Source organism: Bubalus kerabau, chromosome 1 (assembly GCF_029407905.1).
Source record: "Bubalus kerabau isolate K-KA32 ecotype Philippines breed swamp buffalo chromosome 1, PCC_UOA_SB_1v2, whole genome shotgun sequence".
NCBI classification, from domain to species: Eukaryota; Metazoa; Chordata; class Mammalia; order Artiodactyla; family Bovidae; genus Bubalus; species Bubalus kerabau.
In genome coordinates, this window is record NC_073624.1 from 165778279 (window position 1) to 165801932 (window position 23654).

Sequence of the window (23654 nt, forward strand, 5' to 3'; positions counted from 1 at the left end):
CACCAACAGCCCGCCCAGGCCTGAGCCTTCAGCGTCTACTCTTCTGGAAACCTGAGGCTGCAGCCCCACTGGCCGCTGCAGGAAGATCACTATGGCTCGTCGTCACTCACTGCCCAATACTGAGTTCCCTGGTACAGACTCTGGGGCACGGAGAGCTACACAGACTTTTGGAGGAGTGGTCTCAAGGTTCACAGTAAGGAGTGAGGAAGGTAGAGCTTGGCAGATAGAGAAGCTGGCCCTTCCCTGGTATTCTTGAATCAGTCCATCCTAGTCTCAGGAAGCCAATACCAGCCTAATCTTGGGCAAGACACAAGCTGAGGGCAACTGTCCATGTGGGAGGCAACTGGAAACTGGGAGCATCTGGCCACTGGGAGCATCTGGCCTTCTCGGGGCTGGGAATGGGTACATCGGTCTGATGACGGGGTCTGACAGGAACAGCACAGCATCCACTACATCCCCATGTTCCTGATCTGGCACAGGAGTCCCCATGTGGCTGGAGACAGAATCCTCCAGCCTAGGGCTGGCCCATGCCAGTTCTGAGCTCAGCTCAGAGACACTGAGGGGAAGAAATTGCTTGGTAATCCAGTACACAAAAAAGCATTCAGAATGCTGTTAGAATGGCCCCAACCCAGAAACTGACACCAAATGCTGGCAAGATGTGGAAGAGCAGGAACTCATTCAGTTACTGGCGGGAGTGCAAGATGGTTAAGCCTCTTTGGGAAGACAGTTCTTCAATTTTTTATGGAACTAAACAAATTTGTACAGTATGATCCGGTAATCATCTCTTTGGTATTTACCCAAAGGAGCTGGAAATGTACGTCCACACAGAGATCTGCACATGGGTGTTCACAGCAGTTTCATTCACAGCTGCCAAAACTCTGAAGCAAAAGAGGCCCTTCAGTTGGCGAGTGAATAAATAAACTCTGGTACACCCAGACAATGGAATATTATTCAGCACTAAAAAGAAATAAGTTATCAAGCTGAAAAGACATGGAGGAAACCTACATGCATATTACTAAGTGAAAGAGGCCATTTTGAAAAGGCTACATACTGTATGATTCCAATGATATGACATTTTGGAAGTGGCAGAACTACAGAGACTGTGAAAAGATCAGCCATTGCCAGGGGTAGGGGAGCAGGAGGGGGGAGCACGGAGGAGTTTCAAGGCAATGAAATTACTCTAGGGAATTCCCTGGTGGTCCAGTGGTTAGGCCACTGCCAGGGCCCAGGTTCAGTCCCTGGTAGGGGATCTAAGATACTGTAAGCCACGTGGTGTGGCAAACAAACAAACAAACCACTACTCTGTATGATTCTGTAAGAGTAGATATCTGTCATTATCAATTTGTTCAAATGTATAGAATGCACAACACTAAGAGTGAACTCTAATATTAACTGTGAACTCTGGAAGATAAGGATACATCAGTGTGTAGGCTTATCAACTGCAATAAATTGGAATTGATAGTAGGAGACTATGGTAGTGGGAGAAGCATATGTGGGGCAAAAGGGCACGTAGGGAATCTCTGCATCTTCCACCCAGTTTTGCTACGAACCTCGTTCTAAAACAGAAGTCTATCAAACATTTTTAAAAATTGCTTAGGACATATTAAACATTTTTTAAAAATTTAGGACCTTTGACCCAGCATCCCTTTGCTAGAACTAGAGAAGTCAGATCAACAGAAGTCAGCATGAAACTAAAAAAGCTCCAGCACAAGTATTTCCTTCTTTGTCATTTATTTGAAAAAGAAAATTTAGAAGCAACTGGAACAATAATAGTAGTAGTTATGAGCACTTCCATGGCGCCTCTAGGTGATGCCCCCGAGTGAGAAAACAAATAAGAAAGCCAAGTTCCGGCCCTAGTGAGGCATGCCACGTGGTTATCCCAAAAGCTCATTAGGAAGGCCAAGGGAAGACATACTATTGAGTGAGAAAGCAGAATGCAAATCAAATGTGGCAACGTTTACAACTGCATAAAATCCCCGTGTGTGATCAAAGGCTGGAAGAGAATGCACCCAGAGGAAATTTGTTCCGCTGCAATGATGTGATTAAGGAGATTTATTTTTGTACCAAACTGTCTTTGTCTCCCTTTTTAAAATGCAAATGTAATCATGTTACTTACTTCCCAGCTTACAATTCATCAGTGCCTCCAGTCTTTCACTGCAGTGGTTTCCAAATCATGTTTTTTTCCCCAGCACCACAACCATTTATCAGACAAAATATCCACCCCTTAGAAGGGCACACGAGGTTCCTTCCTGGATCTGCCTGGCAGCGCTGCCCAACCTCGAGGCCCATTAACTAAGGCTGCCGTGAAATCCTTGCAGCTCCGGACGGGCCAGCCTCCTCCTCCTGCTCACTCAGTGACCCAGATATAAGGAGTGACCCAGATATAGGGAGAGGCCTGCACTCTGAGACCTCCTTATGCCCTTTGATGTGCCCACCGCAGTGCTGGCACATAGTATAGCAAGGCCCTAGAAGTGAGTCCCAACTGTGCTCTCACTAGCTTACCTAACCTCACAGAGGCACGATTCTTCAATCTGCCTGCCAATGCCCAAGACACACTTTCTATCCCTGATCCAGGAAGATCCCACATGCCTCGGAGCAACTAAGCTCGTGCACCACAACTACTGAGCCTGTGCCCTAGACCCCGGGGGCCGCCACTACTGAGACCACGCGCCAAAGCTACTGAAGCCCTCGTGCCCTAGAGCCCGTGATTTGCATCAAGAAAAGCCACCGCAGTGAGAAACCTGTGCGCTAGAGAGTAACCCCTACTCACCACAACTAGAGAAAAGCCTGCACAGCAGCTAAGACTCAGGAGAGTCAAAAACAAACAAATAAAATTATTTTTAAAAATTTAAATAAAATGCAATGGAAATAACACCAACTTTGCAGGGTTGACACAGGCTTAGATGATGCAAGCAAGGAGCAAGCCCTCCATAAATTAGGGTTGAGTGAGTAGATGCTCAAATGAACAGGTATGTGTAATCCGTTGCTTTCACACACACACATGCATGCACACAGGCGTGCAAGAAAGGGGAAACGTCTGCCTTTAGGGGCCACATGGGGGCAGCAGAGAATATCTTGGAACCACACTGGTGGCCAGAACAGATGCAGAGGTGGAGGTGAGACAGGATCTCAAGTAGAAGCTGAAGGTGAAGGATGAGATCCAGGCTGAGGCAGAAACTAGGTGAGGCCAGTCAGAAACCGGGCAGCTGATGGGCACAAGGGGCACCAGAATGGGGTGCCCAGGGTGAGATCTGGGCCCGGATTGCAGAACGTGTGGGAGGGTCTGGGCCTGTGTGCTCCCGGCTGCCTTCAGTGGACCTGGTCTACTGTTTCTGTCAACTCTCAGCATTAGATCCAGGGTATCAGGTTGAAAACTGTATGTCTGAATCCAGAGACTGAAAGCTGGTCTTCGTTCTCCAGCAGAGCCCTCCTGAGTCCGGGGCGGGGCGGGAAATCTCCAGCAGAGTGCTCCTGAGTCTGGGGCGGGGCAGGAAAACTTGCGAGCAGCAGCTGCGACATGCGGGGCCTCAGCATGCATCACCACCTTCCACCCTTGCAGTAGTTCTGACCTACTCTTATCTCCTATTTCCATTTTGCAGATTAAGAGCTGAGACAGAGAAATAATGTCTAATGCCACGTGGCTACTTAACAAAAGAGGCAGGGTTTGGACCTCATTCTGTCTGACTCAAAAACTCCTTCAGTCTATGGAGCCTGCTAAGGTCAGCCCAACACTGGCCTGGGAGGCCACACTTCGTGTCTGTGGGAGCCATCACAGGGCTGGACTAGAGGCTGCAACAAGGATGGTGCTGTCGCCAGGGCTCCCGTGGCTTACAGCACCCTCCATGAGCCTGCGCCGTTCTCCTCCCAAGACCCCCTCAAAGTAGCAGCACAAGGGCAAGAGTGAGCAGGCCCAGGCGTGGATGGCACTCCAGCTCTGGAGGCGAGGAGACACGAAGGGGCTCCAAGCAGTAACAGGCCTGGAGTTTTGCCAAAGGGGCAGGGAGGGGCTATGTGGGCTAGGCTGGCCCTGGGAGACTGCCTGCCCAGGCAGGGGGTAGGGTGGGGATGTGCCAAGACAGAAAAGTGAGGTCTCAGTCCCTGTAGATGAAGTGGGAGCAGGAAAGTGAGGGTCAGAGAAGGGTAGGGTGTTGGGAACTGAACTACATTTCCCTGACAAGCAAGGTGCTGACTTTCCTGATGGATGACTTTATCTACAGTGTTATCCAGCCAAGAGCCTGTACTCGGTTCATTCACCCACTCCTCAGATCAGTTGGTCTTGAGCAAACTCCCCATGTTTGAGGCTCTGCTTTAGTGTGAGGGAAACAGCAGAACAAAACAAACAAAATCTTTACCATCTGGTAGATTCCATTCTAATGGAGAGACTGACAGCAAGACTTATAAGGAAATGGATACTCCATACCAGATGGTGAAAAATGCAAGGGGATAAAGAGGGACTTAGACGGCTCCAGACATAGAGGCAACTTCTGAAGATGTGCTGGGAAGACAGCGAGATATTGGTGAAGCCTGAAAAATGGTTTTCAAACTGCTGCCTGTAATCCATGGGTGACCTGTGAGTGCTTCATACCAGCACTTATAACTTAACTAGACTATAATCGGAAATACCAGTATGTATCACATAAGTGCATCTTATTTCCTAAACTTTTGCCTCACTTCTGTTACATGGACACATGTGTACAGGTTGAGTTATAATGTTTGTCTTTTTTTTTAACTGGGGTCATGGCACAAAACATCTGAAAGCCAGTGATGATGAGCCCAATAAATTAGTACATTACTGGTTGTAGGCAAGACTTTAGATTAGAACTACCTTACAATGTATAAACTTGACCTGTTCATTTTTGTATCCCCCAGAGCCCAGCAAAGAACACTTGATGGATATTTGTTGGATGGATAGGTGGATGGATGGATGGGTGGGTGGGTGGCAGTTGAATGCAGATCAGATCAGTTGCTCAGTCGTGTCCGACTCTTTGTGACCCCATGAATCGCAGCATGCCAGGCCTCCAAGTTCATCACCAACTCCCGGAGTTCACTCAGACTCACGTCCATCAAGTCAGTGATGCCATACAGCCATCTCATCCTCTGTCGTCCCCTTCTCCTCCTGCCCCCAATCCCTCCCAGCATCAGAGTCTTTTCCAATGAGTCAACTCTTTGCATGAGGTGGCCAAAGTAGTGGAGTTTCAGCTTTAGCATCATTCCCTCCAAAGAAATCCCAGGGCTGATCTCCTTCAGAATGGACTGGTTGGATCTCCTTGCAGTCCAAGGGACTCTCAAGAGTCTTCTCCAACACCACAGTTCAAAAGCATCAATTCTTCAGCGCTCAGCCTTCTTCACAGTCCAACTCTCACATCCATACATGACCACAGGAAAAACCATAGCCTTGACTAGACGAACCTTTGTTGGTAAAGTAATGTCTCTGCTTTTGAATATGCTATCTAGGTTGGTCATAACTTTCCTTCCAAGGAGTAAGCGTCTTTTAATTTCATGGCTGCAGCATTACTTTACCAGCGTGTGAGATGAGTGCAATTGTGCAGTAGTTTGAGCATTCTTTGGCATTGCCTTTCTTTGGGATTGGAATGAAAACTGACCTTTTCCAGTCCTGTGGCCACTGCTGAGTTTCCCAAATTTGCTGGCATATTGAGTGCAGCACTTTCACAGCATCATCCTTCAGGATTTGGAATAGCTCAACTGGAATTCCATCACCTCCACTAGCTTTGTTCATAGTGATGCTTTCTAAGGCCCACTTGACTTCACATTCCAGGATGTCTGGCTCTAGGTCAGTGATCACACCATCGTGATTATCTGGGTCATGAAGATCTGTTTTGTACAGTTCTTCTGTGTATTCTTGCCAACTCTTCTTCATATCTTCTGCTTCTGTTAGGTCCATACCATTTCTGTCCTTTATCGAGCTTATCTTTGCATGAAATGTTCCTTTGGTATGTCTGATTTTCTTGAAGAGATCCCTAGTCTTTCCCATTCTGTTGTTTTCCTCTATTTCTTTGCATTAATTGATGAAGAAGGCTTTCTTATCTCCTCTTGCTATTCTTTGGAACTCTGCATTCAGATGTTTATATCTTTCCTTTTCTCCTTTGCTTTTCGCTTCTCTTCTTTTCACAGCTATTTGTAAGGCCTCCCCTGACAGCCATTTTGCTTTTTTGCATTTCTTTTCTATGGGAATGGTCTTGATCCCTGTCTCCTGTACAATGTCACAAACCTCATTCCATAGTTCATCAAGCACTCTATCTATCAGATCTAGGCCCTTAAATCTATTTCTCACTTCCACTGTATAGTCATAAGGGATTTCATTTAGGTCATCCCTGAATGGTCTAGTGGTTTTCCCTACTTTTTTCAATTTAAGTCTGAATTTGGTAATAAGGAGTTCATGGTCTGAGCCACAGTCAGCTCCTGGTCTTGTTTTTGCTGACTGTATAGAGCTTCTCCATCTTTGGCTGCAAAGAATATAATCAATCTGATTTCGGTGTTGACCATCTGGTGATGTCCATGTGTAGAGTCTTCTCTTGTGTTGTTGGAAGAGGGTGTTTGTTATGACCAGTGCATTTTCTTGGCAAAACTCTATCAGTCTTTGCCCTGCTTCATTCCGTATCCCAAGGCCAAATTTGCCTGTTACTCCAGGTGTTTCTTGACTTCCTACTTTTGCATTCCAGTCCCCTATAATGAAAAGGACATCTTTTTGGGGTGTTAGTTCTAAAAGGTCTTGTAGGTCTTCATAGAACCGTTCAACTTCAGTTTCTTCAGTGTTACTGGTTGGGGCATAGACTTGGATTACTGTGATATTGAATGGTTTGCCTTGGAAACGAACAGAGATCATTCTGTCGTTTTTGAGATTGCATCCAAGTACTGCATTTCGGACTCTTTTGTTGACCATGATGGCCACTCCATTTCTTCTGAGGGATTCCTGCCCGCAGTAGTAGATATAATGGTCATCTGAGTTAAATTCACCCATTCCAGTCCATTTCAGCCCGCTGATTCCTAGAATGTTGACATTCAGTCTTGCCATCTCTTGTTTGACCACTTCCAATTTGCCTTGATTCATGGACCTGACATTCCAGGTTCCTATGCAATATTGCTCTTTACAGCATCGGACCTTGCTTCTATCACCAGTCACACCCACAGCTGGGTATTGTTTTTACTTTGGCTCCATCCCTTCATTCTTTCTGAAGTTATTTCTCCACTGATTTCCAGTAGCATATTGGGCACCTACTGACCTGGGGAGTTTCTCTTTCAGTATCCTATCATTTTGCCTTTTCATACTGTTCACGGGGTTCTCAAGGCAAGAATACTGAAGTGGTTTGCCATTCCCTTCTCCAGTGGACCACATTCTGTCAAATCTCTCCACCATGACCTGCCCGTCTTGGGTTGCCCCACGGGCATGGCTTAGTTTCATTGAATTAGACAAGGCTGTGGTCCTAGTGTGATTAGATTGACTAGTTTTCTGTGAGTATGTTTTTAGTATGTTTGCCCTCTGCTGCCCTCTTGCGACGCCTACCATCTTACTTGGGTTTCTCTTACCTTGGGCGTGGGGTATCTCTTCACGGCTGCTCCAGCAAAGCGCAGCCAATGCTCCTTAACTTGGACGAGGGGTATTGGGTGGATGCAGTTTACCCCAATCTCAGTGGTAGGTACTAAGAACACAGGCTCAGTCTTCACATTTACAACAGTTCCCCAGTGTCCCATAACTGCCTCTCTAGTGACCCCACCCAAGGGCCCCTGATCGCCACGCCTACCTCCTCTGGGTAACTGCCAAATTCAGCCTGCAGAGCAAGGACCCCCAGCTGCAACAGCGTCTCATCGCTGCAATACAGCTTCTCCTCCAGGATGTCTTTCCGAAGTTGCAGGTAAAATTGATGCCTTGTCCAGCTGTGCCTGCCAAAGAGATGCAGGAATAAAGGTTACTAGAATGCTGAGGGCAAAGGAGAGCACTAAAGCCAGAGGGTTTCCTCAGTCTGCGAAGCAGAAAAAGGAGAGAAGATGGGATACAAGTCAGTAGAACCCAGAGGGCAATGCCAGTAACACAAGGGTGAGCTTGTCTATCCATACCGTGCCTCCTGTCACTTGTTGAGGGCTATTCTGTGCCCAAGACACAGGGTTACTCACTTCCCACAATATCCATGGAGATGTTTGTTTTTGTGGCTCAAGTAAGAAAACCAATACTTAGTCAGATGGTATGTCTAATAAGCAAAGGAATAGAGAGAGTGATCCAGTCCCAAAGCCGTGACCCTCTCCTCCCATCCTCATCACTGAGCTGCCGGAAGGTGGGGCGTGTTGGGGTCAGGGGAGAGAGAACTTGACCTTGACTGGCATATGTTTGAAACAAAAGGGTAAAGTTTTCATTTTGACCAGGGCTTGTCCCCAAACACTGACTTTTTCCCCTTTTCTGTCATATTGGAATCCAGTAAAAAGAAGACCAGACACAGCAACTGTTGTAATGTGTGCACACGTTAACTTGCCAGGCACTTGCCTACCCATTGTCTCTAATGCCAAGAAGTTTGCAGCACTCACTGCAGCAGTCCGTGGTGACTCACGAAGAACTTTATCCTTAGAAAGAGCACAAAGGCATTTGGGGAGCTCTTCTTCTGGGGCTGCTCACTCCAGCCTTCAGGGGCTATTTTGCACAACCTGGTTTCAGCATCCAAGAAAAAGAACTCTTTACCTGAAATGGAAGTAGAGCGCATTTAGAGGGAAAAGCAGCCGGGCAGGCACCACGCATTAGACTCACAGCCCTGAGCTGTGCCAAAGGGTGAGACAAGAGCCGACTGAGTATAGGAGAGAGCAGGAAGCAGGTTGTCTGGATTTAGCGCACAGGACCTCTGTCGGGTCCATGAGGGGCCAAGAAGAGGGAACAAAGACGAGAGTGCCAGTGAAAAGAAACTTAGCACCCAGAAAAGAAAGTATGAATGTTTATCTCAGAGGAGATATCACTTATCTGCCTCCCAGTGACCACCTTATCGGAGAAGGCAATGGCATCCCACTCCAGTACTCCTGCCTGGAAAATCCCATGGACAGAGGAGCCTGGAAGGCTGCAGTCCATGGGGTCGCTAAGGGTCAGACACGACTGAGCGACTTCACTTTCACTTTTCACTTTCATGCATTGGAGAAGGAAATGGCAACCCACTCCAGTGTTCTTGCCTGGAGAATCCCAGGGACGGGGGAGCCTGGTGGGCTGCCATCTATGGGGTCACACAGAGTCGGACACGACTGAAGTGACTTAGCAGCAGTAGCAGCAGACCACCTTATAAAAATAAAATTAGAAAGCACGGAGCTGAGCATTTATCCCATTTCTGTCGCAGGCGGGCGCTCTGTATCTAGCTGTGCAAGTGCAGCGTCTTAGTCTTAGGCAGTTTTGTTAGAGGGAACAGATCTCGGGGACCTAGACATTGGGCTTCCCAGGTGGCACAGCGGTAAAGAATCAACCTGCCCATACAGGAGACCAGGGTTCAATCCCTGGGTCAGGAAGACCTTCTGGAGTAGGAAATGGCAACCTGCTCCAATACTCTTGCCTGGAAAATTCCATGGACAGAGGAGCCTGGTGGGCTACAGTCCATGAGGTCACAAAAAGTCGGAACAAATGTGTGACTGAGCACACTTACCACACACACACCGAGACACCAGGGCTGCCTGAAGCATCAGGCCAGCTGTGGGCTACCTGGGAGCCACTTACCTTTCATGTAAGCCAAGCCAAAGTAGGTGAGCTCCCCGAGGTTGGCAAAGGATGCAATGGCACTAAAGACAGCTCCCACTGTTGATGTGATGTCACATTTCACCTCCAGGCACTGCCCGCTCAGCAGCACCACACAGAGGCCCCTGAGAGCCAAGTAGGACTTTGCTTTTTTGGTCTGAAAACAAGAACAGTATAAACTGTAACAGTAACTAAAAGACATGGAGTCTTTACCACAGGCTAGCGACTGTGCTTGGAGAAGGCGATGGCACCCCACTCCAGTGCTCTTGCCTGGAGAGTCCCAGGGACGGGGGAGCCTGGTGGGCTACAGTCCATGGGGTCGCGAAGAGTCGGACACGACTGAGCAACTTAGCAGCAGCAGCAGCGGCAGCAGCTACCGTGCTAACCACTTTATGCATATTTTTTCATTTAACTGACAAACAACCTAAGAGACAAGTATGTTTATGATTCCTGTTCAACAGATTAGAAACAAGGTTCAGAGACTGTAAGGGACCAGCCCAGAGTTGCGCAGTTAGCAAAAGGCGGAACTGGACTCAAATCCCTGCTCTTGGCCAGGCTCTGCAGGGCCCAGGAAGGCTGGGGGGCCTCATGTAGCAGATGTCTCTCCCCTGCAAAAATCCCTGGGGCTCCACTTCCCAAGAGGACTGCCTGGGGCCACAACGGTGAGCCATACACCCCCAGAGTAGTGACCAATGCAGTACTGACCCCAGGTCAACACAGAGCACAACAGAGAGACCCTGGGCGGGCACCTGTCCAAGGAGGAGGGAGGGCTAGAGCTTAGCGGATTGCTGTGAACCGAGCAGTTGATCGGCAGAGGTGCATCCAAAGATGTGGAGCAGCGTCAGCCTTCTGTCCCTCGCCCTGCTCAGATTAATTCCAGATGCATCCGCCTCTGTAGCCCCACCCCAACCACTGTCACCTCCGCCGAGCCCATCGGTCCGCACCGTATCTCTGCACACAGCCCACTGCCCCTGGTGCCCTCCCCTCCATCCTCTCATGCCAGTTCCTACCAGGTTTCCAGGTCGGGCTCAGGACCTCTCGTCTGCAAGCTGGAGGGTTGAGCTACCCACTCCCTTCTCTGGTCCCCTGGTTCCTAGTGCTCAGGGGCCCTGCTCCCTAAGGATGAGGGCTAAGCATCCCCTGTGCCCCAAGCCTAGCCTGAGGCCTGGCCCAGACCTCCTCAGAATGTCTTCATTAAAAGACAGTCATGGATGGACACTGCGGATGGCTTTAGCTCCATTGAGACCAAGCCTGCCACCACACCATGACCCTCCCACACCCAGCGGCAGCTCCACTCCCCAGCACTGGACTGGGGACCCTGTGAGAGTGGTATTCCCCGTGACCCCAGGCGGGGACGGCCGCAGGGCGCACTCTAAGCCACTCTGGTTCCTGCTCATCCACACCTGTGTGTCCTGGTTGTTGTGTTACACACATGCCCATGCTTGAATTTAATGCTTTGCAGTTGCCCTCTTGAAACTTGTAATGATTGTATGTTTGAATGTGCGTTTTCTAAATGACATCCCATTATGCACAAAGAGCGTGGATCCACAGCGGCCCTGCCTGCCCACCTCTGGTAACGGGTTTTGGCTGCAGCTTCTCTGTTCCCTGGTGTCCAGGCCCCTTCCAGTTTCCTCCTCCCCTCCCTACCCTGCAACCTCTGCCAACCTTCACTCAGGGCAGCTATCCGCTTATATATTCCAATATCTCTCCCCTCCTCCCCGGAGTGCTGGTTCAGGAAGGGTCCCAGTCAAACATCTCAGAGCAAGGCAGGCAGTGGCTGTGCCCACAATGGACTAACAACACCAAAGCTCTTTCCTTGAGCCTCGGGAGTGACAGCCTGTCACTCACCCCCAATCCAGGTCTGCCTGGGTTGAGCCAGCAGACCAAGGTGAGGGAGATTGACTTTTCCTCTCCAGAAAATAAATGCATAATTCTGGGACACAGACTCCGTGTGAAAAGGAATATCTGTTTGTTTTTGTTTTTTTTTTTCATATCAAGAGATCTGGGGTGTGGAGCGTTGCCTGGCACCTACTAGATGCTTCAACAATATTTCCTGAATAAATAGGAAGATGAAAACAGGGCTTGTCTGGAAGGACAAGCAGGACTTGGTGAGAAGTCACAGAGGTTTCTTCCAAAAGGGGAAGAGGATGCTAAAGGATGGATGTCAAGTAGCAGTGTGACTTGGCAAGGGCTGGCAGGCTCCTGGAGGAGAGGGTAAGCCCCTCAGAACTTGATCAGCCTCGGGTACTGCTCAGCTGGCCGCTCACCACCCTTCAGCCCATCCCAGTCTAACCCAGCGGTTACCACAATTGATCCAGGCAAATACAAGGTCACCGGGGCCTCTCCAGCCATCAGGGCAAACTCCGGCCTGGAGAACTGAGGAAACAGGCAGAGTTACTCTCAGTAAAGAAGAGAAATCAAAGTCAAGTTCCACAGGGCTGGACCCCCAGCTTCAGAACTAAGCTTCTCCCATGGTTTCACCTCCTGCTACCCACTATCAGCCTTCCCTTCCCCAAAAGCAGCAGGAAGCAAGTTCCAATGAGATAGGGTCAACTGCGCTGAGGCCCTAGCTAGGCTAGGCATCTTGGAGCAGATGTCTTAAACAGGTGCGGCTTTGGTGATGTTCTGGCTCTTCATTTGAGTGTCCACTTCATTTTAAGTGTCGTAATTCATGCATCATCATATCATCTTTTATATGTCTCAAAATTATACAACACGTTGTATATATAAATATATGCAACGAGAGTTTTTGAAAACAAAAATACTTTGAGATTTAGATTCAAAGTAGACATTTCACCTTGTTCTGGATGTTGGATCGGTAGTGTGCCTGAGTATTCATTCTCAGTATCACAGTACTTCATGTTCCTAGCACACCTGTGACCCAGGAAATGCCTTGATGCCGTTATTATTTATACCCAGCCATCATCCTGTGGGGTGCACATTCTCAGCCCCTTTTGCAAGAAGTGGAGGTTCCAAAAGATTAAGAAATTCACCCAAACTAACACCAGTGAATCACAGGATTGGGTGGGCCTTTTTCTTTAAGATTTTTTTTTTAATGTGGATCATTTTTAAAGTCTTTATTGAATTTGTTACAATGTTGTTTCAGTTTTATGTTTTACTTTTTTGGCGACAAGGCATGTGGGATCTTAGCTCCCCAACCAGGGATCAAACCCACATCCTCTGCATTGGAAGGTAAAGTGTTAACCACTGGACCTCCAGGGACGCCCCCAGGTGGGCCTTCTAATGTGTCCCCCAAGGGTACCCATCAGGACTCCTGTCTCAAGAGGCCAAAAGTGCAGCCATGGGGTAATGCATGTCCTGAGAGAGTTGCTAGTATTATAGAAGCATTCGACCCCCATCCCTCCAAGCTCATGAGGACCTGAGAGTGGTCTTGGAGGGCAGCAGGGGCTGGAGCGGAATACGGCGCTCATTGCCACACAGGAGAGGATATCCTGAGGCTATGCCAGGCTCCGCTCATCCCTAATTAGTTGAGCACATCAGGAAAATCTCTCTACAACATACAGACAGGCAGACAAAGCCTGCTGGGGGCTTCAGGGTCTGACATTCCCAAAGGGCTCTTGATGCTCAAACAGAAGGCCATGCAGAGGCGGCCTCATCCATGAACAGCCTGCTCTGGAGGGCCTGTCACAGATCCAGGGGTGCCTATCCCCATGGCCACTGTGGCCTTGTGTGGTCAGTTTTTCAGCTAATGCCAGTATCACTCATGGAGGAAGGGGTGCTTTGTATCTAAACACTGAGAGTGGCTCTGACTGCTGGCGCCAGGGCACCAGGCAGAAGGCACACCCGGGGCCACGCCTGAGCTGACCCTCCAGCACAGGTGTACCAAGCTGGCCCCTCAGCAGAGACCAGACTGCCTGCCAGGAGTCTCGGGTCCCCGGAGCCATGAGCAGCGGCCCCCGACATGGTCTCTCCTGTCAGCCTGGACTTCCCAGCAGGGCAAGCCGGCCTGCCACTCTTGAGCCCCAGCTCCCCACACTCATCCAAACTCCCCTGCTCTTGTGCCAACCAGCCTGGAGAATCTCTCTCCCGAACTATCCCACCCACTCCTTTGCTTCCACATATCACCTGTTCAGAAGGCCCTTCCAAGCACGTTCAGCCCCGTCAGCTCTCTTACCACCTCCTTTGTTCTGTCCCCACCGCACATCAACAGCTGTGAACTTCCTGAACGGTGGGACCTGGCACCTTCAACTTGCTATCCTACAGAGTTTATAGCAAGGCCACTCCATAACACTTATCGCCCTGGATTGCCAGGTTGGAGGTTACTTCAGCCCAGCTCTGTAAGTCTCAGCCCGGGGAGGCTGGCCCTCAGCAGGATCCTGCGCATTTTCACTTGCTGTGCCAGCCGCACACGGCTCCTCTCTCACACCGCCTGTGGCAGTGCCCTTCCATCCTCTTTGCTCACCTTTCCCTTTCTCTGCAAAAATCCCCTTTGGGAAGGAGTTGCGGGCCGTGAGTTTTCTGGGAGAGCAGAACCGGAGCTGAATCGTCGGCCTTCCTGAAGGTCTGGGGGAACTGGAACTGGAAGGGCGCTGGCCAGCAGTCAGAGAAGAAGCAACAGTTACCGGTGGAAACAGCTTCCCTCTAGGCTGAACAGAGCCTAAATTTCTAACATGGAATCAAAAGCTAAATAAATCATTGTTTTTAACACTGTGTTTTGTGGCTGTCGTGCAGCTCATGTAACGTAGACAGTCTCTACGTAACAGCATGCTGTTTCCAAACTGAGCCTAACTTGGTTCCTAGAGGACAGAGAACACCCTAATGGGACAACTGCCCTCAGGCCCCTCGTCACCCTGAATCCAAATCTGCTTAAACGTGGCTTCCTCACCTGCCACTGGAATAGGGTCGGGTTGTCTTTGAAAAGCAAGAGACTTCTCATTAATAATCAAAAAGCCCCGGTGGCTCAGATGGTAAAGCATTTGCCTACAATGCAGGAGACCCAGGTTCAATCCCTGGGTCGGAAAGATACTCTAGAGAAGGAAATGGCAACCCACTCCAGTACTCTTGCCCACTCCAGTACTCTTGCATGGATGGACAGTCCCAAAGAGTTGGACACGACTGAGCAACTTCACTTTCACTTTTCTCATTAATAATCAAAAAGAGAAGAAGCAGGGTTCAGCCGCTCCCACGCCAATACTCCACCCCAAGCTCACAGCACTGTGCCTACCTGTTCACAGCGATGCTACAGCGACCGTGTGCTGAGGTGTTCAGTCCGGGCTCCAGGGAGCTCTGGGTCTCTGTGCTTCTCTCTGAAACTAACCAGACATCATAGTGAAAGGCGCAGGCGGAAGCAAATAGCACAGTTTTCCTGCATTAAGCAACTTAGGGTACGGATATCAGCATCACGACTTGATAGCCGTGTGATGTTGACAGAGTTGCTTGAACTTTCTGTTTCCTCGTGCAAGAAACGTAAACAGAAATAGCAGTCACAGCGGATTGGGGGAGTTTGGGAGAGATAAAGGCTAACAAGAAAGAGCACTTTGTTTTAAGGACAACAGACAGCAGCATCATTTTCTTTTTCAAATCTCACATTCAGTTGAAAAGTAGAGAACAGTAGAAGATTTGAAGATTATTCTAAAAGCCATTCTTCCAACACACTTAGAGCAACAATAAAAACAATCTTTACAAATTGTTTCTCCTTTCATTCTGCCTAGAAATCAATTAAAGGAAAAAATTTTTCTTTCATGATGTTTGCTTAAATTTGTTTTTATCAACTCGGACAGTTAAAACTCAATATAAAGAGAGTCTACATTGGCTATAAATAACTCAGCTAAATTATATCTCCAAGTGAAGCTTTCCTCAGGACACAGGAGGAGTCCTAAGCTCAGTCCCTTCTCTTCAGGGGCAACCTGGAAGAATGGGGCTTGCCCGGGCTTTCTCTGAGCCCACAGCATGGACGTCAGGCCATGAAACAACAAAAGGAGCAGGAAACGATACAGTGGATATCATCGGCCCACCCAGGGAAGGCTCAGGGTGCTGCACCCACCTCTGCAGCGATGCGCACACCCCAGAGCCCACGCCGCCCGGCTCTCACAGCTCGCTTGATGCAGCCTGTTCCTGAGCAGGTGGCTTCTGTCTCGCTGCCCAGAGGAGCATTCCTCCACGGCCCTCCTCTCCACCTGATGGCCAAGTGCATCACGCATCCACATCCCAAGGTCAAGAGGGGCACTTACATAAAGACGTACAGCCTGGCCGCCAAGTGCATCACACATCCACATCCCAAGGTCAAGGGGGACACTTACAGAAAGACATACAGCCTGGCCGCCAAGTGCATCACACATCCACATCCCAAGGTCAAGGGGGACACTTACAGAAAGACATACAGCCTGGCCGCCAAGTGCATCACACATCCACATCCCAAGGTCAAGGGGGACACTTACAGAAAGACGTACAGCCTGGCCATCAGCTTGAGTCAACGTGGAAGAGTCTGTCCTTCACACTGGGAGTCCAGCAAGGAGAACAGTAGCCACCAGGGCGGGCTCACCCACACACTCGCCCACCAACCACACACTCGCCCCCACCCCCCAAAACCTGCCCACTCACGCACACCTGTGCCTTGGCTCACGCGCCCCCACCACAGGCCAGGGTCTCCCTGATGATCGCCCCTGTGCTTCCAAGACTCAGAGCTACATCGTCTCCACCTCTAATCCTCTCCGCCTCTGGCCTCTCCGTAACCACTGATACGAATGTCTTCTCATCGCCTCCCTCAGCACTTTGCTCACATCTGCCTCTATTACACCACGTTGCAACAAACTCACTTGCTTGGCTGCCGCCTGCGACCTCACTATGTGCTTCACACACCCCTGTAGCTCAGCTAGCTCAGTGTCCCAGTTAGAGCTGAATAAGTGATCAAAATCACTTTACAATGTTCTGGTGACAATGCTGAGCATCATCAGGGCACAATGGCACACTGATGGGAGGCACGCTGTAGTGTTTTTCAAATAAAAAAGCCCCTCCTTCCGCACTGAATCCTGCGGCTCAGTGGACAGGAGTAACGTGTTTACACGCCAAGAGAGAAGTTCAAAACAGGAGGACAGGTTGGGAGAGGCAGTTTCTGACTCTCTGTGGGCGGCTTCCCCAGCTACTCCCTGCTCTCCACCCACACGGCTTCTTGTTAGTCTTGGTCTCAATTCTGCAGCAAGCCCCCTGATAAAAGGGCAGCCCTGCCCAGCTGGCACCTCACTTGCCCCACCTGAGTCCCAGCTCTGACCTGGCCTCGAGGGGAACCAAGGCTGGTCCGCTTCCTGCTCTGGAGCTACCCGTGACACCAGGCTGAGGCCGTCTCCACCTGAGACCACCACCTTACTCAGCTTGACCCCCCCACACATCCTTCCATCACTCCCTCTCCTAGGAGCACCTCCCCAATAACTGACTTGCACAAAAATGCCCTGACTTTGCTTCAAGGTAACCCAGCCTAAGCCAAATGCTTAGTATGTGCCAGACCCCTTGTTAGGTGCTGGAGAACACACAAAGGGTGCAACCACACGACGTGGCAAGCAGCACAACGAGACAACCACAGCAGGGAGACCCTCTGCAGGCATAAGATGGCAGAGGAGAGGGAGGGACCAGGGACCACGTAGGCACAGGCAGGGGAGGGTTTCTCGTGTCAGGCCTAGATTTGAATTTTGACAAGAGAGCTAACTCATGGGTCATAAATATAATCATTTTAATGCAAAGAGGCTCTTTTAAAGATCCCAGAGGTCTTGGCCACATTAGAAATCTAGGCTCCCCCAAAGGTCTTCACCAGCGCTGCCCAACAGAACTGCAATAACAGGAAAGTTCTGGATCCTCCCTGTCCAGCATGGCCCTCGCCAGCTGCAAGTGGCTAATGAGCACTGAAGTGTGGTAGGTGTGACTGAGGAATTGAATGTTGTATTTCCTTCTGATGAACTATAACGTAGCTCATTTGAATTTTAACAGCCGCACATGGCCAGGGAAAGGCCCCAAGGTTGAAAAGCACAGCTCCACACTGACCTCAGAGATGGTGCCCAGGACCAAGCCGACCAGCTGTCTGACGTGGAGATTGGCAGAAGTTGGGTGGACAGCCGCTTCTTCCCAATGAATCTGACAAGCTTCCAGGACAGACTGCAGTGGCAGCCTCCTGCCAGGCTGGTCTTCGCACATGGTCAGCAAGATGGAGTGCAGGGGCTGGCAAAGCTGCAGGGGCTGGAGAGCGGGGCAGCCCTGTGAGAGGCTGACAGAGCTGCAGCCACTGAGGGCGATATCCTGTTAGGCACGCCCGGGGACCAGCAAGAACGGATGTTCTCATTAACTAGACAGATGCCCACTCCTTCTTCGTGGCTTAGGGGGGGACACAGGCTACTTCACCGAGACCACAAAATGCAGAGCAATTATCTCTGCACCAGCTGTGTGCAGTTTGCCGCTCTCTAATCTGGAACGCCCTTTGGTGCTTGGGGAGCCCAAACACATGCTTAAAATCCCTACGAAAAACAGGTGCTTGACAAAGTGGATTTCTGCCTATGCAAGGACCCAGATCAAACCAGGATCAGCCTTTAACTCACATTCACCTGGGCAGCCTATCATTTTCTCAAATTATTTAGGTGGTTCTCACTGGGTCTTTCCCCTAGAATGTCAGCTCCAAGACCATAAGCACTGTGGCTTTTTCACTTTGGAATCACCAGTGGTAAGCATAAAGTCAATAATTGTTGATTGAACTTCATGTCACACGAACTCATCAGGCAAAAGGAAAAATGGATATTTTATTAAACACTTTCCTCATGCATTTAAATGGCCACCATTTATATGGAAAGGGTGTCAAATTCAGACTCACAATCAGATGTTTTTCTAACGCTCATCCACACTGCAAGTCATTTTTCAGATGAAGGCTGTTCTAGCATTTCCTGCCATGGAGCATCGGCTGTGAGTTTCTATCTTCACATGTATGCAGACTGCTGACTCCTACACTCATACAGCACATCCGAGGGCCTCTAACGTGCCTAGACTGCACAGCTGCTTGAGATACAAGGCGGAAGACAGTCCCTGTCTTCAGGAGGTTCAAACTCTAACCGAGAAGATGGTCACTCAAAGATACAAGCACAGTACAGGGTGACAAGGGCTTTGATCTTGGGAAGTACAAGACAAGGTCATAACACAGAGGAAGGCACTTGGCCCATCCTGGGGAGGGAGGAGGGAGATGGGGAAGCAACTTGAACGAAACATCAAAAAGCACACTTGGGTTGACTGGGAGAAAGGTGGGAGGTGAGCCACAGATGGAGGAAGCAGTGGGGGCAAAGGCTGGCACGTGTCTGGAAGGAAGGGGACCACGGGCAGAACCAGGCCCAGGGCAAAAGGACAATGCCCTTGTTCAAACGGCTCAGAACTTTAATGCAGAGCATTAAATCAAGTGTGGGGCCCTTGCAAGTGCAGTGTGCTATTATGTAGGCCACACACTCGGTGCTGAGGAGTGAAATGCAGCCCCCTGGGGAGTGGAGAGCCGTGAATAATTCCACAGAAGAGGACGGTGGCCAGGTCTCTGGGAGCACCGGAGACACTAGAATGTTGAATTGGAGAAGACAAGGGTGAGATGGAAAAAAGGAAGGGAGGAAGAGAGAAGCCAAACAGACTGGATAGAGTTTTCCAACGTGTATTCCCATTACACTAGTTTCCACAAAATAGTCATAGTGTCAGATGAATATTTACACATACAAGCAGACACGTATGCATTCTGTAGTCAAAGTCTTTATAAAATGCTATGATAAAGCTTAAAAGTTTCTGCACGTTAAGCCTTCTCAGAGTCTTTAATAAACTACTCTGATAAATCTTCAAGAAGAAGACATTGTAGGGAACATTTTCCCAGATGGATTAAGCACAGAACCCTTTTCCATGGAAGCATATCACTTCAGTAAGGGCTGCTTTAAGACCTTTTCTATAAATTGGTATCTTCAGCAACCATAAAATTCTCTAGCTTCCTACTTCCCCTGGACTAGAGTGGCATATAAGCCTTATCTTGCTTGCCAATCCCAAATTGTGGCTGCCTGGAGTGCCATGTTGAGTAGGATTCTGAGGTTCTTTCTGGACTCAGCAAAAGCAGTTCTTTAAAATCAATTGGCAATCCTTCCTAGAACCCAGGAGGACAGAGTGGTGGTGCATAGCTCAACAGATGTGGTCCCTGCCCTGGGGAAATAGACTAAATAAATCCAAAGACATCACCTGGCAAGACTTTGGGAATCCTGTTCACAGACCTGATTTGGTGGAACGTGAAACCCTGCCGACCAGTAGAGAGTCATTCCCAAAGAATAGACATGCATCTATCCAAGAGAAAAAGCACGTGATTAGATTTGTCATTTCTGTTATTCCATGGTCCTGTAAATGAAATATAATCTATTTTCATGTGTGGCAGACACTGTTGGCTGCCTAGCCCAACAACCATCTGCAACTCCTTTAAACATTGCTGCATCTTACTCTAGAGACTAAAAGTCTCAGTGACCATGACACTCATTTTTTGTGAAAGACATGAAGTAGGGGGATTCTGAAAAAGTTTGTTCTTTACTGTCAACAGGAACACGTGCATCTGGTCCCATTCTTTCCCCCCTTGTTTCTGTCTTGAACACTGATGTGATACATGGAATCATGGCAGCCATGATGTGACCATGAGGCAACAAGCATAAAGCCAAATAGTCAAGAGCTATGGAACATAGAATGAAAATATACAGCTTTAGTAAATGCTGACATTCACTAAAGCTGATGACCAATCTCTTGACTTCTTGTTACCTAAATAACTCATCTGTGGTTCCAGCCACTATATTTTAGGCTTTTTGTTTCTTGTAGCCAAAACTGTCTCTACATGACATACTATGATTCAACCTGATTAAGAAGCATCATATGTTGTCAGAAAGCAGCATGGTATAACATCTCCACGGAAAAACAAAAATCACCACTGATTTGACATCCAGAAATAATCGATGCAGACATTTATTTTTAGAACCTTGGGCGTGTGTGTGTGTGTGTATACACAACTAAGATCACATACATGTAAATATATATACATGTAATATAAATTATACTATATATATATTTAATTAGTTTTCAAGTCATTAAGCTTCTACAGTTTCATTGTAATGCTGTCTTGTTTCATCTCCACTCTCGCTGGACATTTAGTTTGTTTCCAGTTTATCACTAATGTCAACAATACAGATAAACATTGGTGCAGCTACATCAGTCTTTACTCAAGCCTGGGATACATTCCATTTGGGGATTTGTTGGGTCCTTTTAGGGTTTTTGCTACCTACTGCAAGACCACTTACCTATAGTTCTTCCAGCATTTCTTTTTGAGTATTCATAATAAGCTGATTGATTAGGTCATACTACTCCTACTTTACAGATATAGAACCTGGGGCTCAGAGAAGTTGACTTGTTCTCACCTAAGAGCTAATAAATTACTGGCAAGACAGCCTGGGAATTTTTAAAAAATCATTTAAAATTCATTAAAAAATTTGTTAAATCCATTCTGCTTCAGTACTCCTTGGGGCTGAGCTGGGAGCAGGGGATGACCAGGACCAGGCCTTTCCCAGAGGACAGGCCCAAGATGCTGCAGAGACACCATGCGCCTTACCTGAGATGCATCAAGCTGCTCATCATCGCTCTGTCCCTGTAGCAGTTCAGGGGCCTTGAAAGGAGCTGCCTCTATATGGGAAACATGGTCTTGGAAGGAAAGACTTCCGGTTGCAGAAAGCAAGACTGACCAGGGGCAGACCACATAGTTCGAGGAATCTGAAACCAAGGCAGTGATGGGGGTGTAGAGATAGGGCCACCATCTGGAGCACCATCTGTGGGAGTGTGCCCAGCAGGTGTCTTCCAAAACCCTCTCTGAGATGAACTGTAAGCAAGACCCAGGGAGTGGAGAGAATTCAACCCTGACACGTGCAGGCACAGGAGCATGTGTCACAAAATGTGGCCGCAGCAGTGGCTGGGAAACTAGTAAGCACATCCAAGTTCACAGGTGGCCCAAGAGTCTCAAGGCAAAAGGTGAAGAGCGATCAAATCGACTTGGAAATTAGCACAAGTCTTATTTCTCTGGAGTCAATTTAGAAACCAAGGCAGCTGGTCTTCTGAACGTAGGGTAGCTGTTCATTAAAGCCTCCAGGGCAGGGAAGAGGAGTGAAGACTAGGAGGAAGATGTAGCCGTAAATACAGGCGCACAGCCTCCCTTCATACAGCACAGCCAGGGTCCTCACCCTGATTGCGTATGTGTGATCTCCCACATGGGGAAACTCCACCGCGGACTGGCACGACATCTGAGTGTGAGCACTCAATTGTTTGTCCCAGTTATCAATTCAGTGCCTGGAAACTGCAAATCCATGTTTCAATACCTGCTCCCTCCTTTGACTGCAAGAGTTCTCGCTTTCACTGCGAGAGTAATGTACAGCTTTCTCAGTAGAGGGCGCTGGAGAGACATTACGGGAGGCGGGCTCTCCTGCTGTTTCTTTGGGGTTAGCGGTGTATGCGTGAAGAGTGACCCTCTGCTCCTGCACACGCCCTGGACTCTGGGTCCCTAGGCCACCCCTCGGTCTGACCTTGTGAAGTGATCGCTTCGCAACCCTATCTCCAGAGACAGCAGGTTCCGGGCCTCCTGCAGGCATTAGCTCCTGGAGCTGTGGCTCATCTCTGCCTGCCCACATCCAGGGAGTCACCCTGCCCCTGTAGGCGATGCCTGTACCGTGAGTGTCCCGTGGCTGCAGACACCCATAGCCAGGTAGAGCAGAGAACTTCTCTATCATCGTGGTCTGCAAGCACAGCTCCTCCAGCAGATCTGAACCCCAACTTGGAGAGGGGGCTTCCCTTCAAAGTTTGTCCCTCACTGGGTATGCCCTCAGTCCTAGGAAACCATGTCAAGTTTTCTCATATCTGACGGTTACTCCTCTATCTTAGTTTAACAATTCTTCATATTAACCTCCGCAGTTTAGACCACTGAGTGTGTGGGTTCTATCTACTAACGGTTGCAGCATCTGACAGGGGATGATGTGGGAATGCCAGCCATCCCGGTGATTGCCCCGTGCCTCCTGTCTCTGGTTCTGCCCAGGCTGCCCAGGTATTGGGAGAGCCCCATAGAGCTCCCAGCCTCTCTCTCCCTAAACACCATGCCTGGAAAGGCTACCGTACCAAAGCAAAAAGACTTTCTTCCAACTCTGTGGCATTCCATGGGTCCAAGAGACAGAGCTGCCCTCCCAGAGCAGCTTCATGGGGGTGGGGTGGGGGTGTCCCGTGCCTGCTCAGTCTGACACCTCGGACTGATGACAGACACATCAGTAAGCTGTTTGGGAGGCTTCACATTCAACTCCCTGTGACTCAACTGCCCCAGACATACGCTCTTACCATCACAAAGGTCCTCCAGGAGCCGCTCAGCTGCCAGGGACAGGAGGGACCAGATTTCCTCCTCAGATAGAGCTTCACCCCGGACCTGGAGGGCACTGGCCAGAGTCACAGAGGCCGAGCTCATACCTGCAAAGACACACATGTGGCAGAGCCCTGGCATAGTTCAGGAGCATATGTGGCCATGCCAGCCTGTGCAGAGTCCAACCCCTCTGCAGCACAGCCCCATGTTTTGTCACGTATCCCCAGGGCTGGGTGCAGGGCCAGGCACACGGGAGAAGCTAAAGAAATGTTCACTGGGAGACTGGCTGGCTTTGGCTGGTTCTCAGGAAATGAGCACATCAGTAAATAAATAAACTCCCAATTAAGGGTTAAGTCAATAAATGAATGAATGAACAAACCATGAGAATGGCTCCCGCTGAGCTGGGCATGCGCTGTCACAGAGAGCTTCCTGCTGGGGAATGTCTCTCGCCCGCTCCCCTCTCTGTCTGGGAAAGTGGGTTAACAACCTTTTTTGCCTCCAATACGTGATTCATGTCTGTTCCTCACTGGCTGCCACATGCGGGGTTGGATTTGGCTCCAGTAGCAGCCCTGT

At 49.2% G+C, this 23654-nt stretch overlaps 1 protein-coding gene across 1 annotated transcript in view; it reads right to left on the reverse strand.

Moving 5' to 3' along the window:
• The window catches only part of FRMPD2 (FERM and PDZ domain containing 2), a 68021-nt gene extending 44817 nt beyond the window's left edge, over positions 1 to 23204 (reverse strand). The window contains exons 1-10 of the mRNA XM_055538236.1: positions 23063 to 23204; positions 21303 to 21460; positions 17705 to 17896; positions 15717 to 15849; positions 14898 to 14985; positions 14136 to 14262; positions 12017 to 12088; positions 9695 to 9869; positions 8536 to 8686; positions 7761 to 7899 (exon numbers count right to left, since the gene is read on the reverse strand). Of these exons, the coding sequence (XP_055394211.1) occupies positions 7761 to 7899; positions 8536 to 8686; positions 9695 to 9869; positions 12017 to 12088; positions 14136 to 14262; positions 14898 to 14985; positions 15717 to 15849; positions 17705 to 17896; positions 21303 to 21460; positions 23063 to 23204 (1377 nt within the window). The remainder of the gene's footprint in view (positions 1 to 7760; positions 7900 to 8535; positions 8687 to 9694; positions 9870 to 12016; positions 12089 to 14135; positions 14263 to 14897; positions 14986 to 15716; positions 15850 to 17704; positions 17897 to 21302; positions 21461 to 23062) is intronic.
• Between the last annotated feature and the right edge of the window lie 450 nt (positions 23205 to 23654).